Source organism: Chelonoidis abingdonii, chromosome 3 (assembly GCF_003597395.2).
Source record: "Chelonoidis abingdonii isolate Lonesome George chromosome 3, CheloAbing_2.0, whole genome shotgun sequence".
Taxonomy (NCBI): Eukaryota; Metazoa; Chordata; order Testudines; family Testudinidae; genus Chelonoidis; species Chelonoidis abingdonii.
The window spans coordinates 7,232,113-7,250,166 of NC_133771.1; the positions used below are offsets into that span (position 1 = coordinate 7,232,113).

At 43.4% G+C, this 18,054-nt stretch overlaps 1 protein-coding gene across 1 annotated transcript in view; it reads right to left on the minus strand.

Moving 5' to 3' along the window:
* The window catches only part of ELP3 (elongator acetyltransferase complex subunit 3), a 141,648-nt gene that overhangs the window by 48,041 nt on the left and 75,553 nt on the right, over positions 1–18,054 (minus strand). The window contains 1 exon segment of the mRNA XM_032790883.2: positions 8,777–8,970. Coding sequence (XP_032646774.1) covers positions 8,777–8,970 — 194 coding nt within the window.

Genomic DNA, 18,054 nt, shown 5'->3' on the forward strand with positions numbered 1-18,054 from the left:
GAGGTACAACCGCATCTGCTCCAACCCCTCAGACAGAGACCAAGACCTACAAAATCTTCACCAAGCATTCTCAAAACTACAATACCAGCACGAGGAAATAAGAAAACAGATCAACAGAGCCAGACGTGTACCCAGAAGCCTCCTACTGCAAGACAAGCCCAAGAAAGAAAGAAACAGAACTCCACTGGCCATCACATACAGTCCCCAGCTAAAACCTCTCCAACACATCATCAGGGATCTACAACCCATCCTGGACAATGATCCCTCAACTTTCACAGGCCTTGGGTGGCAGGCCAGTCCTTGCCCACAGACAACCCGCCAACCTGAAACATATTCTCACCAGTAACTACACACCGCACCATAGTAACCAACTCAGGAACCAATCCATGCAATAAACCTCGATGCCAACTCTGTCCATATATTTACACCAGTGACACCATCACAGGACCTAACCAGATCAGACCCAAGCCCCAGCAGGTACCTCCCACAGGGTTGAAGCCCCGAGACCCCCCTCCCCATGGGGCTGAAGCCCAAGCCCCAGCGGTAAGCCCTGTGGATGCTGAAGCTCTAAACTCTGGCAGGCGTGCCCTGCGGGGGCTGAAGCCATGCACCCTGCAGGAGCTTAAGTCCCAAGGCCGGTAGCTATCTCCCATGGGACTGAAGTCCCAAAACCGCCCCCCCTCCCCATGGGGCTGAAGCCCTGAGCCCTGGCAGGTGCTTCCTGTGGGGCTGAAGGCCCTGAGACCTGGCAAGCACGCCCTCGCAATCAAATTTCTGAAGATTGTCATATGTGGCTTGGAGGGCCAGTAAATTTAGCCACCCCCTGGTCTATAGCAAAACCCAGCGTGGAGACTTTGCCACCTTTGGAACTCTGATGTGGTAAATAAGACACTGCAAAGAAATAAAATATAAGCTTTCACAGCAACACATATCTGATCTCTTCATTTGCATATGGGGAACAAACAATAATTCACAACCTCTAATCAGCATATTAACATATGGAAATACGCATTTTGTGGCAGTGTCAGAGGAAAATAGGCCTCCCATCCTCCCTTCAATCCAGATTAGAATATGTTTGTTTTTATAGTTGGGGATGGCTGTATGGATCAAATAGCTGCACATTCTGGATAGCCTAAGGATAAAGCATCAGATTGGAGACACTGGGACTTCTTAAAATTCTGAAACAAAATAGTGGGAAAATCTAGGATACCTGAGGTGAAATCTTGGCCACACTGAAATTAATAGTTTTGAGATTGACTTGCAGAGGGCCAGGATTTCACCCTTTATAATTAGGCAGTTTGGGTTGCCTAGGAAGGCAGTGTGGGAGGGATAGTTCAGTGGTTTGAGCACTGGCCTGTTAAACCCAGGGTTGGTAGTTCAAACCTTGAGGGGGCCACTTAGGCATCTGGGGCAAAAATCAGTACTGGGTCCTGCTACTGAAGGCAGCGGTCTGGACTCGATGACCTTTCAAGGTCCCTTCCAGTTCTATCAGATAGGTATATCTCCATATACTATTATTAGTGTGAGCCAGTGGTCAGAGATATGGCTAGCAATGCAGACACCTAAATTTTATTCTGGATTGCCACTGATTTACTGTGTGGTCTGAACAAATTGTTTAACCTGTGTGTCTCAGTTTCCCCATCTGGAAAATGGGGGTAATACTTGCATAGGATCATCCAGGATCATCAAGTCCAGTGCCCAGCTATTGCAGGCAAACCTTTTACATAATCCCATTCATAAACTTATCAAGCTTCATCTCCAAACTAGTTTGGATGTTTGCCTCTACTACTTCTCTAAGGTGCTTTAAGATGCTCAAGTAAAAGGCGCTCTAAGTGCCAGTTACTATTTTCATCATTTTGCATTTTTTCCACAGGCACCAACAAAGCATTCAGTGATCCTTTTTTAATCTCACCTATCTATAAAAATTCTTATGTAAACATAATAAACATCTGAGTACTTCCCATAATTATGGAATGTGCACAAAGATATAATCTCTCTGCTCATTAGTCAGTCGTAAATGGATTTAATTTTTTTTGTACTCCCCCACTCCCTCCTTTTTAAATCCAGTGTTACTGAGGGATGTCTTCATTAAAGATGTGGGTTTTGCATTTTGCCTAGAAGGTGTGCAATTCATCTTTATCTCTTTTCGGAGTGAGTTCCAGATTCATGGGCCAGTCATTGAGAAAACTGTCTCCCACACAGTAGGTTCACTTTTGGAGGTTGACAGTTCAATCACATTCCAAGCCTATAGGTCATGAATGGGTGAATCATGGTGTCTGTGTCTGAGTCATCAGAAATGGGCAAAGTCTTGTTATAGAAAAGCATTTTTTCATGGTCATGGCTTTGTGGATATCCAGAAGTAGTGAGGAGTCCAGAGGAATACTGAAGCACTTAGCAGACACCCCCTTAAGGGAGGTTTCCTCTTCCCTACTAGCATACCCTCTTTCCCTCCCTCTCTCCCACTCCACCCCCTGGATTCAGCTTCAGCTTCCTGCTCTTCATACACAATGCTCATTTCAACCAAATCCTTGGAGAGAGAAGAGTTGGTGCTGTTTGCATGCTATTGCTATTTCCATCCATTCTGCTTATCAGTCTCTCTGAGTGACATCATACAGAAGTAGAAGATGGAAGAGAGGACGCATCCCTGAGGGACAACGCGTGAAAGATACAAAGATGGAAGAGCAGGTGCCAATCAATTCTCTTGACACAGTTTGAACAGAATGAATGGAACTACCTCAGAGCTTGTCTACACTACAAAATTAAGTCGACTTTATCTAATCCGACCTCGAGCCTCCAAATTAAGTCGATTGTGTGTGGCCACACCATGCTCATTGTCTCAATGGAGTTTGTCCTCACTAGCAGCGCCTGCATCGATGCACAAAGCAGTGTATCGTACGCAGTTATCCCAAGTGCAACTTGCTGCAGTGTGTTTTGGGAAGTTTGTGGAATGCTTTATGGGACCAAAACATTGTCGCAAGGGAGAATGGGAACATTGCGTCCTGCTACTGAAGTGCATCCCATGATGCACTGTCCTCCCTCCCTCATATAAACAGCAAACAACCCAGCAGTTTTCATGCCTTAATACCGCCGCACGTACGCCATAACTCCAGAAGCATGGAGCCTGCTCAGCTGTGCAGTCTTGTTATGAGCATCTCAAACACCTCAAGACTTCTCCTGCAGTATTTCCAGAGCCGAAGTAGGATCCGCTGCATGGGACATAGTGATGTCCTGCAAGCAGCCCTGCTGCAAGTCATTGAAGAAAACAATTCACAGTTGCTGCTGGCAGCCACAGAGCAGCTGCACACTGTTGAGTGCCGCTTCTGGTCCCGTGAAACAAGCATTGACTGGTGGGACCGCATCATTTTGTAGGCATGAAATGACGAGCAGTGGCTGCAGAACTTTCAAATGTGGAAGACCACCTTCCAAGAACTTTGTGCAGAGCTTTCCCCTGCCCTGCAGTTCAGCAGCACAAAAATGAGAGCTGCTCTGACAGTGGAGAAGTGAGTGGTGATCGTTATTTGGAAGTTAGCAACGCCAGACAGTTACTGGTCAGTGAGAATCAATTTGGAGTAGGTAAATCAACAGTGGGAGCTGCTGTGCTCCAAGTGTGCCAGGCCATTAATTGACTACTGTTATGAAGGGTAGTGAGTCCAGGTAATGTGCAGGACATAGTGCATGGTTTTGCCGCAATGAGGTTCCCTAATTGTGGTGGGGCGATAGATGGCACACACATCCCTATCTTGGCACCAGACCACCTTGCCAAAGAGTACAAAAACCGAAAGGGATACTTTTAAATGGTGTTGCAAGTGCTGGTGGATCACAGGGGGCTTTTCAACTACATCAACGTACGATGGTCGGGAAAGGTTCAAGACGCGCACATCAGGAACTTGGAAAAGCAGCAAAGAATCCTGTGGCACCTTATAGACTAACGGACGTTTTGGAGCATGAGCTTTCGTAAGTGAATACCCTTCGTCAGATGCATGTAGTGGAAATTTCCAGGGGCAAGTATATATATGCAAGCAAGAACTAGAGATAGCAAGGTTATTTCAAACATGAGAGGATGAGGCCTCGTTCTAGCAGTTGAGGTGTGAAAACCAAGAGGAGAAAACGACGTTTTGTAGTGGCAAACCGTATCACCAGTCCTTTGTTTATAGCTGATGGTGTCAAATTTGCAGATGAACTGAAGCTCAGCAGTTTCTCTTTGAAGTCTGGTCCTGAAGGTTTTTTGCTGCAGGATGGCCACCTTAAGATCTGCTACAGTGTGGCCAGGGAGGTTGAAGTGTTCTCCTACAGGTTTTTGTATATTGCCATTCCTCAGGAACTTGGGTCTGTTAAAAAAGCTGCAATCCAGGACTTTCTTTCCAGACCACAAAATGAACATTGATGACGTTGAGATGCCTATAGTTATCCTGGGGGAGGCAACCTATGCCTTGCTCCCATGGCTCATGAAGCCATACACTGGCCATCTGGACAGCAGTAGGAATGTTCAACTATATGCTCAGCAAGTGCAGAATGGTGGCTGAATGTGTCTTTGGTCATTTAAAAGGGCACTGGAGGCGGTATAGGTAGGGTCACCCCCCAGAATCGCATGCAGCTCGTTGTAAAACTGGCACGTGTGAAGTTCAGCACCAGAATGATTGTTTGCCTCCCTTACCTTCTGGTATGCTTGACAAAGTTCTTTTATTTGCACACAGCACTGTTGTGTTCCCCTCACATAGCCCTTCTCCCCATTCCACAAGCGATCTTTGCATAGATGTCAGTATTTCTTCTGCTGGATCGGAGCTCTGCCTGCACAGACTTCTCCCCACACAGTAATGAGATCCACCACCCCTTGTGCAGACCAGGTTGGAGCACATTTGGGGAAAGTAGTCTCTATGATCAGCTGTGCTCAAGCTGACACGCTCCCAGTGCTGATCAAACAGTAAATGGGAAATCAAAAATTCCCGGAGCTTTAGCAGGGGAGGGTCTGTTTCCTGTTTACCTAGCTGCTGTGCAGCAGAGTTGAGAATGATCTCCAGAGCAGTCACAGATGAGCATTGTGGGATACCACCTGGAGGCCAATTAAGTCGAATTACACAACACTGTGTCTACACTACCTCGCAGTCGACCCATGAAAATCGAATTGAATGCTGTGCTTCTCACAGAGGTGAATTACGTAAGTAGACATTAGAGGTGACTTAGGTCAACGTAAAAGACCCGGTAGTGTACACATACATTGACAGTTCAACTTAAGGAGGCTTCCTTCGACCTAACTCTGTAGTATAGACCAGGCCTCAGTGTAATTTTGTTAACCCCTATGACATTCCTGAGGAGTGACAGCAGGATCCCAGAGTTGAAAGTATCACCTGCTGCACAGATCCATTAATAAGAGTTTGGCTACATAGGTCTTTGCCACAGCCAAGAGAGGATCATCCATCAATGCTATTTGTTCCTCATCCTGGCCTGAAGCTCATTTGGGAGGGTTCTGGAATACTGGCAATACGTAGGTGAGTTTGAGAGGCAACTCTGGCATTCACATTATTCAGTTTAACCCACTGACTGACAGCAATTTTAATAAACTTTAGTGTAATAAGATTGAGAAGGACAAAAAATATGATAGTTAAGATCTTATTACAATCAAAGCAACTCTTTGTACAGCAGAGACAAAAAACAACCAGTAAAGCCTTCTAGGATATAGGTATTCAGGCCTGTCTGCAAAGGCCTATACTTTAAGAATTTAGGTGTATTCTTATCACTTAGCTCAGGGGTCAGCAACCTTTCAGAAGGGCTGTGCCGAGTCTTCATTTATTCACTCTAATGTAAGGTTTCGTGTGCCAATAATACATTTTAATGTTTTTTAGAAGGTCTCTCTCTACAACTCTATATATTATATAACTAAACTAGTATTGTATTGTAAAATAAACAAGGTTTTCAAATATTTAAGAAGCTTCATTTAAAATTAAATTAAAATGTTGATCTTACGCCGCCGGCCCGCTTAGCCCGCTGCTGCTCTGGGGTTCTGTTCACCTAGCGGCGTGGGCTGAGTGGGGCATCGGTGGGACACCCAGCGGAGTGTCTGCGCAGCCAGAACCCAGACCAGGCAGCGAGGCTGTGCGGAGGTCCAGCAGCCTGGACCCCAGACTGACAGCGTGCTGCTTTGAAGCGCTCAGCCACTGCCACTCAGGGTTCATCACGTAAGCTCCGCCACGGAGATCGCCGCCGCGACCAGCTCAGGCCCGCCTGCCGGTCCGAGTGGTCCTGGCCCCATGGTCCCACATTAGTGAGTGGTACTTACCTTCTCCTTGGGTCTGGGCCCATTCCTTCCTTCTCTCTGAGTGAGCTTAGCGGTGAGGAGTGGGCACCGAGCACGGGGCTGGGGGTGAAGGGTCTGGCCAGGACGCTAGAATGAAGAGGGGCGCCTCAGGCGTTGGGGGCAAGGACGGTTTGGTGCTGGAGCGCTTACTGGTCGCTCCCTTTGTTGAGAGAGTGCAGATGGGAATGGTGAGTTGGGGGCAGGAGCTTCCGTTTGGTGCTCAGGGTGGGTATGTGCGGGGTCGGGTAACCTTGTTGTTTATTGGCCTAAGGGTCAGGAAAGCAGGCTGGAGTATGTGAGGGGGGTAGGTGGTTAGGGGGCTGGGTCTATGTGATGGGGTTGCCAGATCAGGGCTGGGTCATGCAGTGGGTGGGTGTGAAGGAGTCAGAGGTGATGGTCAGGTACACTGGGGCTGGGCGGCGGAGTCAGGGTTGGGAGGCTGGGCAGAGGCTTGGGAGGGTCATCGGAGGGTTGCGTGTATGGCCCCCCCCTAGAACCCCCCCGCTCCTTGCACCAACTACCCCTCCTGAGACCCACCCGGCTCATCTGAAGCCTCCCTGTACCCATGCCCCTAGACTGCCCAACCTTATCACACCCCCGGCATCGGACAGAAACCCCTGGACTCCCATGCCTATCTAACCACTCCCTGCCCCTGACAGGACCCCCAGGAACCCTGGATCCCATACAGACCCCCCCTGGCTCCCTGCCTGCCCCGTACCGCTCGTCACACCCCTGACTCCGACAGCCACCCCCAGAACTCCCAACTCACCATGCCCGCACAGCCACATGTCCACACTCCACCACCCTCTACGAACCCCACCCTACCATGCCCCCCGGACCCGCTCCTGCTCCTGTCCCCGTTGGACGTGCTCTGACCCTGGATCCCCCCCAGGTCCGAGCGTAACAGACCCGGGGACTCCCATGCCCCATCCACCCTCCCGCTCCCTAACTGCTCTCCACTCCAGAGAACCCGACCCCTAACCACTTCCCGCTGGATGCCCAACCACGCCATCGAATCATCCACCCTTGCTATCCTCTTTCGTCTCCCCAGCCACCCCTCTATTCCGAACACCCACCCACCCTCACTAGACCCACTTACCTAGATGGGTCCCGACTTCATCCGAGTCTTTAGTTGTATAGCAGCCATTTGCCGCCACCGCGCGCAAGCTCCAGCTCCCTCTCGCTGAGTGCTCTCGCGCAGTCTGCCAGAGTCCGATGAAGCGAGGAGCGGTTTTCCCTCACACTATGGAGCCACATATCGCTAGCCCTGCAAGAGAACAACAGCAAGCTACACAAGCCCCAGGACACTGTGTCGCATGGGCAGACAGGGCTCCATGGGAAGGCAGGAGGGGCGGCCGAGGCTATTAGCTGCTGCACTCAAGGTGGCGCTCCTGGCCAGTGGCAGCGGCTCCTGCAGAGCTGTGCCGCATCAGCAGGATATTAATTATATGGCACACTTAGCAAATTCCCACAGGCTCCAAGCGTAGGCCATTAAAATGTGCTCACGTGCCATCATGTATGCACGCAAAGTTGCCATTAGGTTGCCACCCCGCTGAGCCGTCATAGAGTATAAACAAGAATCCATAATATCACTGTCTTGCCAGTAGTAAGGGCACACTTTACGTGCAGTCTTGAGGCCTAGTTCATTGGTAAGGCCTTCTGCTTAAGGGCAGCAAGGGCCAGCCATAAGCTGTGGAACTGTATAGTCACATCCTCACATTGCCAAATAGTAACATTGAAATAATTGCCATTGTGGCTTTGAGATATACCTAATCCGTCCTTGATTTTCCTGTCTCCTCAGGAGAAGGGAAAGCCTAGAAGTTATAAAAGAGAAACTTAGTCTTGATAGATTCCTGTAACTTGGCAAGACCTCACTAATTACACAATAGCTGGCGTGATGAATCCTCATTCTGTATGTTCTATCCCTGTAGTCTCCAGTTCACACTATAAATATTTGTCTGTAATGAATCTCTATCTGAGGTTCTTGCGATGATTGTTTCTGTCTGCTGGCATAATTTTCATGTTTGTGTGGGGTAAACGCAATTAAAGGTGGGGGATATAATAACTGGTTAAATAACCATGTTACAATTTATGAGGATTGGTTAGTTAATTTCAGTAAAATGACTGGTTATGGTATAGCTAAAGGCAAACTTCAGTTTTGCCAGTCAGTCAGAAGTAAGAGGATGGGAAACGGGACTGAGGCTAGGGGAATTGGGATCATGTGTGTGGCTGAGAAGGGAATGGGAACAGGGGATGGGAACAGAAATAGGGACACAGGCAAGGCTCTGTGGTGTCAGAGCTGGGAAGGGGGATGCTAAGGAAGGAAACTGGAATCATGCTTGCTGGAAGTTAACTCCAATAAACATCCAACTGTTTGCGCCTTTGGACTTCGGGTATTGTTGCTCTCTGTTCATGCGAGAAGGACCAGGGAAGTGAGAGGGTGAAGGAATAAGCTCCCTAACAAAGCCCACCAAGAAAAATTACCTCTGAACACGGTACACTCGTGTCCATGGTGGTACAAGAGCCAGAATTCTAGCCACCAAATCCACTAAGGTGCTTGGAGAATAACTCTTGTATCTTCCAGACTTCCAGAGCTCATACAGGCCAGTACCACGGATCACTAGAGTTGGGTAGAGTTTCATGCCATCAGGGCGAAAAGAAGGGTTCTCAAAAAACTCCTATAAACACAGAACAAATATGCAAATCAGAAACCAAAGCACTAGCTTCCTGGAGCTTTCAAACCAGAAGCTCTCTCTTAAAAAAAAAAACAAAAAAAAACCACACAACCCAAGCTGCATCAGAATGATAGATGCTTAAAGCACAATTATGAGAACGTATGTTCAATTTAAAAAGACGGTCTTACATTCAGTTTCCAATATTTTTATCAGTCTAAAGACTTATTCTTAAAAGTAGAGAATTATACCTTTTTATAAAAGAATAAGATTGCTGCAGAAAAATTCACACAAGGGGAGGATGCAGATTTCACCAGACTACAATATGAAGTCAATAGATATCTGAGCCGTATTATTCATTGTAACAGAATTTTGCCCGGAATCAGAACAATATTAAGGAATAGGCATATCTTCACTCTCTGTGGACAACATTCAGAGATTACTCCAAGTGTCCAGGATACATCAACTGAATAGTAATATAAAAACAAATGAAACGGCATGTCACCTATGCGCTGAGCAATACTGGAAAGGTGAGACAAACAGCACCTACTACTCACTTACCCATGTCTAAATTCCAGTACACAGCTCCAAAGTGAATATCTCCAAATTTCTATGGTCACTGGAAGCCATTAGGCATGTATAGTGTGCAGAAAAGTTACTACAAATAAAATTCCAGTAACCATAACTAAGATCATTAATCAAAAGATAAAAGATTGATTAGAACCACTGAGTCAATTCTCTCACATTTGTCTATCTAGGTGCTGACAAGGCTCTCATCACTGTAGTATCTCACAATCATTAATGGATTTTAATCTGACACCACCATTTATGAAGTAGGAAAACGTTATCCCAATTTTACTGATGAACTGAAATACGGGATGTAATAAGTGACTTTCACATGGTCACACAAATAGTCTGTGGCTGAGCTGGGAACAGAACTCAGATCATGTCAGTCCCATTCCAGTTCCTGAAAAACACGACCATCCTTTCTCCTATCTAATTCACCATCCTCACTAGGATGGAAGACCAATGAATTCTGATACCACAACATGGCCAGAAACCGTATTGTGAGAAAAACTAACGAATTGTATTAGTCAAATATACACACACATATACATATATAATTATAAATTAGAGAAATTAATATTATATATATTATAACAAGATAATGGAATTTTTGCTTTTTAAATGTATCTACTGATGCAGCATTTAAGAACTGAGCTGAATCAGTTTCAGGTTTGTGTAAATCATTAAAACTGGTTTGTGTGTCTTATTTGTAAGATTTTTGGTCTGTGTAAATAGAGGGGTGGAGCAGAGAGTCATGGTGTCTCCCCCCTCCCCCCCCCCAATAAACGAACAAGTAACAATCCAAGCCCACAAAAACAGACAAGTAAGGTAAGTACTGGATAGAACCAGTGGAGTTTACAGCACAGGACAGAAGTAGACAGATAAAATAAGTTTTAACAAAATAAACAAAAATGTATTAGTTTAAGTTAGTTATTGTGATTTATGAATGAGAATGTTCTAGATAGCTACACAGATGAGGTAACTTAGTAAACTGAGTCTGTGCAAAGTTACAGAACAAGGGATAAAATACAGGTGATTGACAATAGAAGAGTGGAGAAGACACAGGGAAAGAACACAGCAGAGTCCAGAGATTTGAAGAGAGTCACCCTGTCACCAGGACAGGTAACTTGATTAACTACCTTTCTTATCTTAACTAGTTTTGCATTGTGTGTAATTCATAGGTGATAACAGCATTGTCTTAAAATAAAGGCTATAAGAAACTGTTTAAGCCTACATTGAAACGGATCTCATCTTTCACCAAACAACATGCTCAGCAAAAGCTTTGGTGGTACGGTAAGATCAACAGTGATGACCATCAGTTGAATATCCAGCCATATTCAGTCCTGGAACCTTAGTCTATGACAGGGATCGGCAACCTTTGGCATGTGGCTCACCAGGGTAAGCACCCTGGTGGGCCAGGCCAGTTTGTTTACCTGCCACGTCCGCAGGTTCGGCCAATTGCAGATCCCACTGGCCACGGTTCACTGCTCCAGGCCAATGGAGGTTGTGCGAAGCAGCAGACAGCACATCCCTTGGCCCGCATCGCTTCGCGCAGCCCCCATTGACCTGGAGCAGCGAACCGCGGCCAGAGGGAACTGCGTTCAAACAAACCTGCAGACGCAGCATGTAAACAATCCGGCCCGGCCGGGCCCACCAGGTGCCTACACTGGCGAGCTGTGTGCCAAAGGTTGCCGATCCCTGGTCTATGACAAGTCACAGTTCTTGGGAAGGTTTTGTTTTGTTTTTAAAAGCCTTTCTGTTGAGGCCTTCTGAAGTGAAAGAGTCTTTTACCAAAAGAAGGATTCAGTCAAATCCCCGGTCAGCAGAAATCCTTTTATCTCAAAGTTTTCAAGAACCAACTTTTCATTATGGCCCACAAACTATTTCACGTGTCAAAATTAAATGACATTAGGATGTCATCTCAGCCATGTCATGAAAAGTGAAAGTAATAGTACTTTGCATACATATACATGGTAGCAATTTTCATAATCTCAAAGCACTTTACAAAGAGAGCCACAAAACATCCCAGTGAGCCAGGTAAACAACACTGGATACATTTGTGGAACAGGCAACCTGAGGCACAGAAAGATCAAATGTCTCACCCAATGCCACATACGAAACAGTGGCTGGGCCAAGAACAGAATTCAGCAGGCCAGACACTCAGAGTCACGCTTCAATGACAGATTTGCACCCTCTTGAGGGAGCTCAAAGGCACTCCATGTGTAAAAGAAAGCAGTTATGAATGGAGGAACGAGTAACCCCTCTAGCACTAGATCATGGTGCTCTGAAGAGAAAAATAAAGACATCAGGATGCTTTGTCTGGAAATTCATAGACTTAAATCTGAAGAGGCTGGAGCAATATGACCAAGCAGCACAAAAATAAAAGTGAGATATTGCAGTAAGGAAGCACTGAAAACTTCTACAATGAAACACAGAAAATACAAATAACAAACCGCTCACTCTGTTTTTGGTGCTACTGCAGAAAAAAATTCTTTCTACTAATAAGGTTCAACATTAGTATTCACAGCAATGTTTGAACGAATGTCAAAAAAACAATGTGATTCCCATCAGAATACTTAGAAGCTCACTGATTTATATTAAATGAAAATACATTAATGCCCCACTGAAGTTTAGAAATCAAGCATTCAAAGGCAAGGTCAAAAGTAATGGTTTCTAATATAGCACTAGCTTCGCTATCTTGCATCTCTCATAGTTAAATCTATGCTATAACAGTAACAGTCACCTACTTTCCATTTATGTCATTTAACACAAACACCAGAGAGTCATCTGGTCGAAAAACTGTAATGTTTTTGCATAAGTTTTTAAAAAATTGTTTTTCAAAATTTTCCTCACTTGTTTTGTTATTTCAATAAAAAAAAATCGCCTGCTTTTTCTCCCTTTCCAACCCAACCTTTCCAGCAGGAAAATGGAAAAAAGGAAAAAGGACAAGAAAGAGAAAGGTGGGAGGCAACTAACATTTCATTTTTTCCATCAAAAAACAACATTTTGAACAAAATATTTAGTTTTTAAAAGACATTTTAATTGAAAAGTGTTTTCAAGTGAAAATTTTTGACCAAATCTAACATGAAATATACAAGACCTGCAATGGGGCCATGTCAAAGTGATGGTAGAAACCTTAGCTTTTTAATTAGAGCTGAAATGATGCCTTTAAAAGCTGATGTGATCAAGGCACCTTATTGAGAGATAGCACCTCATTTAAGGGCAGAGCAATATCTAGCTCCATGGAGCCTTAAGCAATGCCCATTAGAGTCAATGGGAGTCATTCCACTGATTTAAATAGGCATTGGATCAGAACCTTAAGCACTAAGCTGCTCATAAGTGCCTCAGCGGTCACAAATTTAAGCGATTAAAGGTGACAAAGCTAGAGGAGTCCAGCTGACACCCAGTGTTCTAAAATCACTTCAGGATGCAGGAAAATGCTCTCACGTGCATAAATATTCCAAATGGAAACATACCTTTGAAGCTACTAAATCAATTTTCTTCAGCTTTGAGATGTAGTTTTTCCTCTTGCTGAAGACTACAAAAAAACAGGTTGACACTTCTTTCAAAACTCAAAGGTTGATGCTAGAGCCAAATTTAAAATCAGAGCATTTGGGAGGGGGGCATTATGTCTTCATAATGGTTTAACTTTTTTTTAAAACATCTCAGCTGAATCAGGTCAGCTCTTTTTAGTTATCTTTGGATTGACAACATGGGACTCTTCAGACTAAATGGATTTTTTTCAGAAAGTTATGAGCACCTGAAAAAGAGGAGTTATTTAATATCTGTATTATTGTAGTGCCTAACAGTCCTAGTCATGAACCAGGACCCCACCATACTAGGTGATATTCAAAACAATAAAAAGACAGTCCCTGCCCTGGGAAACTGACCATGTAATATATGGAGATATACCTATCTCATAGAACTGGAAGGACCCTGAAGAGTCACTGAGTCCAGCCCTCTGCCTTCACTAGCAGGATCAAGTGCTGATTTTGCGCCTGATCCCTAGGTAGCCCCCTCATGGATTGAACTCTCAACCCTGGGTTTAGCAGGCCAATGCTCAAACCACTGAGCTATCCCTCCCCCCCTAAAAGTAATGTAAATTAGAATATTTGAGGTAACTACAGCATACTCACACTGCAAACAATATAACAAATAACCAGAAAGACCTGCTATTCAAAATCCTGTAGCTTTATCTAGGTTCAGATAGCCATATTTTATTTGTATGAACAACTGCTCTATGAATTACAAAGAGAGAATCTTAACAAAATCCCATCAGTAGACACTTTCAGTGTACAAGGTTATTCAAGTTAGCCATTAAACATATTTTATGAGAACAGTAATTGATTTTATTAGCACATGCCTTTGTTGCAGAAGTTCCCCGTTATTACAGCTAATGGCATCTATAGCATCCATTCAGCCACAACCTCATAAACTCACTGCCAGCATGAATAATCAGGGTCTGATCGGTGCAAAATTAGTTATTAAGATGCCACTCACTTTCCATCAGTGCAGAGGCATCAAAGTGGAAGCTAGACTCCTGCCTTTCGTCTGATTCCAATCAGTTGTTTTATAAACTAGACATTATTTTGCATTAGTTTACAAAATAGCTTAGATATTACTTGCTATTACTGCTGTCCAACATAACAGGTGTTAGATGGAAAACAGCAGTCTGTTTAATACCAGAGAAAAACAAAAAAAATTAAAAAAAAAAAAAAAAAGAAAGGAAAACACAGGAGTTGGAGGTTGGGGAAGGTAAACTACTGGTCTTGAATATCAAAGTAAATTTACTAATTTTTGATGGTTTTATCACTATGATATTTAATAAACTGAGAATCTGTTTGCTACCAATGTGTCTAGTTATATGTGCAATATAAGGATCAACGGGCTCTGGACCAGTACTCAGTATATTGACTCAGTATATCCAGTGCTACTCAGACCTCAGTGGTTCAGGAGCCAATATGGCGATCAACTTTACCCAAAAGAGCCACAGTATGTGAATTCATTGTTTCCTTTACTGTGCTGCTTGTTTATTTATTTATTTATTTATTTTTGGTTATTCTAATCAAGTATTATTTTATCAACTACAATTGGTCAATAACATAGTAAAAGCATCCTTATTGGTTAATAAATCAGTGTTTCAATATCGTGTGTTACAAAGAGCCACAGGAGACACATTAAAGAAACACTTGCAGCTCCTGAGCCTCAGCCTGAGTATCACTGATCTAGTCCAAAGTTTCTTCCTGCCCTCTGTCACAGGTTAGCAAATATTTAAAAAAAGAATTCTAATTATGATCTTGCATCCCCCCACCCAAATTTCAATTCTGACTTGACATCAGCAACTGCTCTTGACCACTAGAGTCAGAGATGCATTTTAATGATATCTGAAAGAGTGGAAGATCTAGGGATTCATCCCATCTTTCCACAGAAACAGAGAACCACCAGCCATCTTTAATCTTCCCACTATGACTAGTCTCATGCCACTGGGAGGGACTGCTCATTGTATAAATGTTGCAATTTTCCCCATTTTCTAGGTATACCAAAAAGGACTGAATTATTTCTAGTAGGAATGCAAGTTAACAAAAATCAAATGCATTTTAAAACAATTGTGCATCATGAGTTTTCACTCAATTTGATCACATCAATATACTCAAGAGTGTCAATTTTATGGATTACCCATAATAAACAGTGATTTAAGCTTCTATCCCCATGAAGTTGAGACAAGCAATGTCTTAAGACTCAGTAATCCAGCATTTCTGGCAGAATAATTTATAACAATAAATGTTAATACTTTAACAGCTTTGAATGACTTTCTCCAATTCTGCAGAGGGATGATATAACTCCATGCTTTAAAAATAAAGTTTGTGGTCCAGATATGGGAGTATTAGTTTTATCTTTAATATTTGCAGTGATTCTTTCTTCTTTCTTTAAATGCTACAGTGCTAAAATTAAACACCACAGAGAATGGTCTCCTTTCACTGAAGCTTACAACTACATGATGTAAAATACTGGAGGATTAGCATACAAAATCTATCAAAAGATTAGAAATATCTGTTGAAGAATACTTATCTTCATTAACTATATTTATATACATATATAGTGTCTTCATTACAAAGAATCCGAATGTATTTAACAAGTTATAACCATATAGGAATCCCATATGCACCTCAGAAATGCAGCTGTTTAACAGTGCACAGCAATACTACACAGTAAAACTAAGAACCACACATACACAATGCTGCCATATTAAACTTCAGCGTTCATTGTACCAGAGCTGGAATTTGGCCACAACGTGAAAGGTTAACACCACCATCCTTGTAAAGAGATCAAGTATGAATTTTCAGATACACAAATCAGGTTACTAGCCCCTTGCTAAAGCTTCTATACATCATATAAACAACTCCAGATTTCATCATGTTAACAAAAGTTTCTAAAGCAGCTGGGCCCAACTTTCAGCTTCCCCCAGGATACAGGGTACCTGTAAACCAGTGGTTCCCAAACTTTAGCAGCCTGTGAACCCCTTTCACTAACACGTCAAGTCTTGCAAACCCCCTCTTAAAAATGAATATTTCCAGGGTTTTTCTCCTATACCTGAGTATAAATTATAAAACCAGTGATCTTGAAAATATAAAATTTGTTTTTATGATATGATTACACACTATTATTATTATTTATCATTACAGTATTTTTATTACATTATGAAAATGGCACCTCTCTTCCAAGATCTCCCTTTCGTAGCTTGTATCACTTTGAATAAGCCTGTTACAAGACAAGGCTCCTATGTTTCATCAAGGAGTATCAGATGTGAAACAGCATGAAGGTATTCAAGAAGCCAACTCAAAGAGTTCCTCCTACACAAGTATTCAGGTCTTGAGCAGGCCAGGCAAACAGTGCACATTATAACAAAGCTTAAACTTGTTCATCATAATAATTTTAAAAACAATACTAGCTGCCTATTTAATTTTAAAAACAGCAAAAAATATTCACCTCCTTTTCCATTTCTTATAAGGAGTCTTGAAATTTAAATCACATCAGTGTGATAGATAAGCTTGCTTTGATCTGCTTAGCTCTTGGAAGTCCAGGGGGTCCAGGCTGCTGGTCCCGTGCTGCCCAGAGTCCAGGGACAGCTCTGTCCACCATTAGGGAATTTTTTCTCTGAGAACTCCCTGTAACATTTTGCGAACTCCAGTTTGGGAACCACTGCTGTAAACCAATGCGCAACCAAGGGAGAAAAGACCATTTTCCAGTTGAATACAGTAACTTTCCTGGCTACAACTATGCTAAAAAGCCTCTTAGCTACTAACAAATCAAGCTATCACACTTATACCACCAAACTGTGTATAACTAGAATTACAGGAACTACTGGTCCATGAAAAGAGAGCCATAAAATCCAACCTTTTACCCCCAAAAGGCTAAGTTCTCTGCTTAGGATAAAAATCTATTTTCAGCCCATCTACAAATGTATTTCTTTAAATCCAGTACATACAGGCAAGGCTGGCTTTAGGAAGTGCGGGGCCCAATTCGAACAGTTTCAACAGGGCCTCAGCAGGGATGACTTAAAAAAAACAAAAAAAACCACACATGTAAAAAAACACGTGGGACTTGTACTCACTGGGCGGTGTTCTGAGTCTTCGGTAGCACTTCAGCAGCGGGTCCTTCACTCGTTCCGGGTCTTCAGTGGCACTGAAGGACCCACCGTCGAAGTGCCACCAAAGACCCAGAGCAAGTGAAGGACCCGCCGCCGAAAACCTGGAGCAAGCAAAGGACCCGCCACCGAAGTGCCGCTGAAGACCCAAAGTGCCGCCAGGTGAGTAAAAATTAAAAAGGCACCTCTAGCGCAGGGCCCGATCCGGGGGAATTGGTGGAATAGGCCAAAGCCAGCCCTGCATACAGGCATGTGGAGAACAGCACACCCTCTGTATAATTTTGCCCCAACTACTGAGCAACATCACATAAAAGGAAAGTATCTGTATCATTTGAAGAGCATACACAACAGGATACGGAAGAAACCTATCAACATTACATTGGTCGCTGGGACCTTGATATATATTGAGCATACAGAAACAATGCAAAACAAATTATTGTGGTCCAAAAGTCACCTTACATTTTTGGCAGATCCCTATAGTTAATGGGAGCTCATCCTTTATTGTCGATACATCTGAGATATTTCTGTAATGCCATAATTGCAGCATTTAAACGACAAACAGATAAATTAGTTCTGCATGTTAATGTCCATAGAAGGCTTTATAGAAGAGTCTGCAATTTCTGTTCTAGGAAGCTCTGTTATTTATTTCCCCCAGAAAAATATTAATTTCACTTACTACATATAGCTTTTTCAAAAGTGCTCTACCAGCAAATTAATTCTCACAACATCCCCATGAGGTAAGGAACCATTACTGCTATGTTACACATGCCCACGCACCTAATGGGGCAAAGTCCCACCAGTTTACACCAGAAACAGCATCAGTGAAGCTGAACTAATTTACATCAGTTGCGAATTAGGCACAGAAAGGTTATATAGCT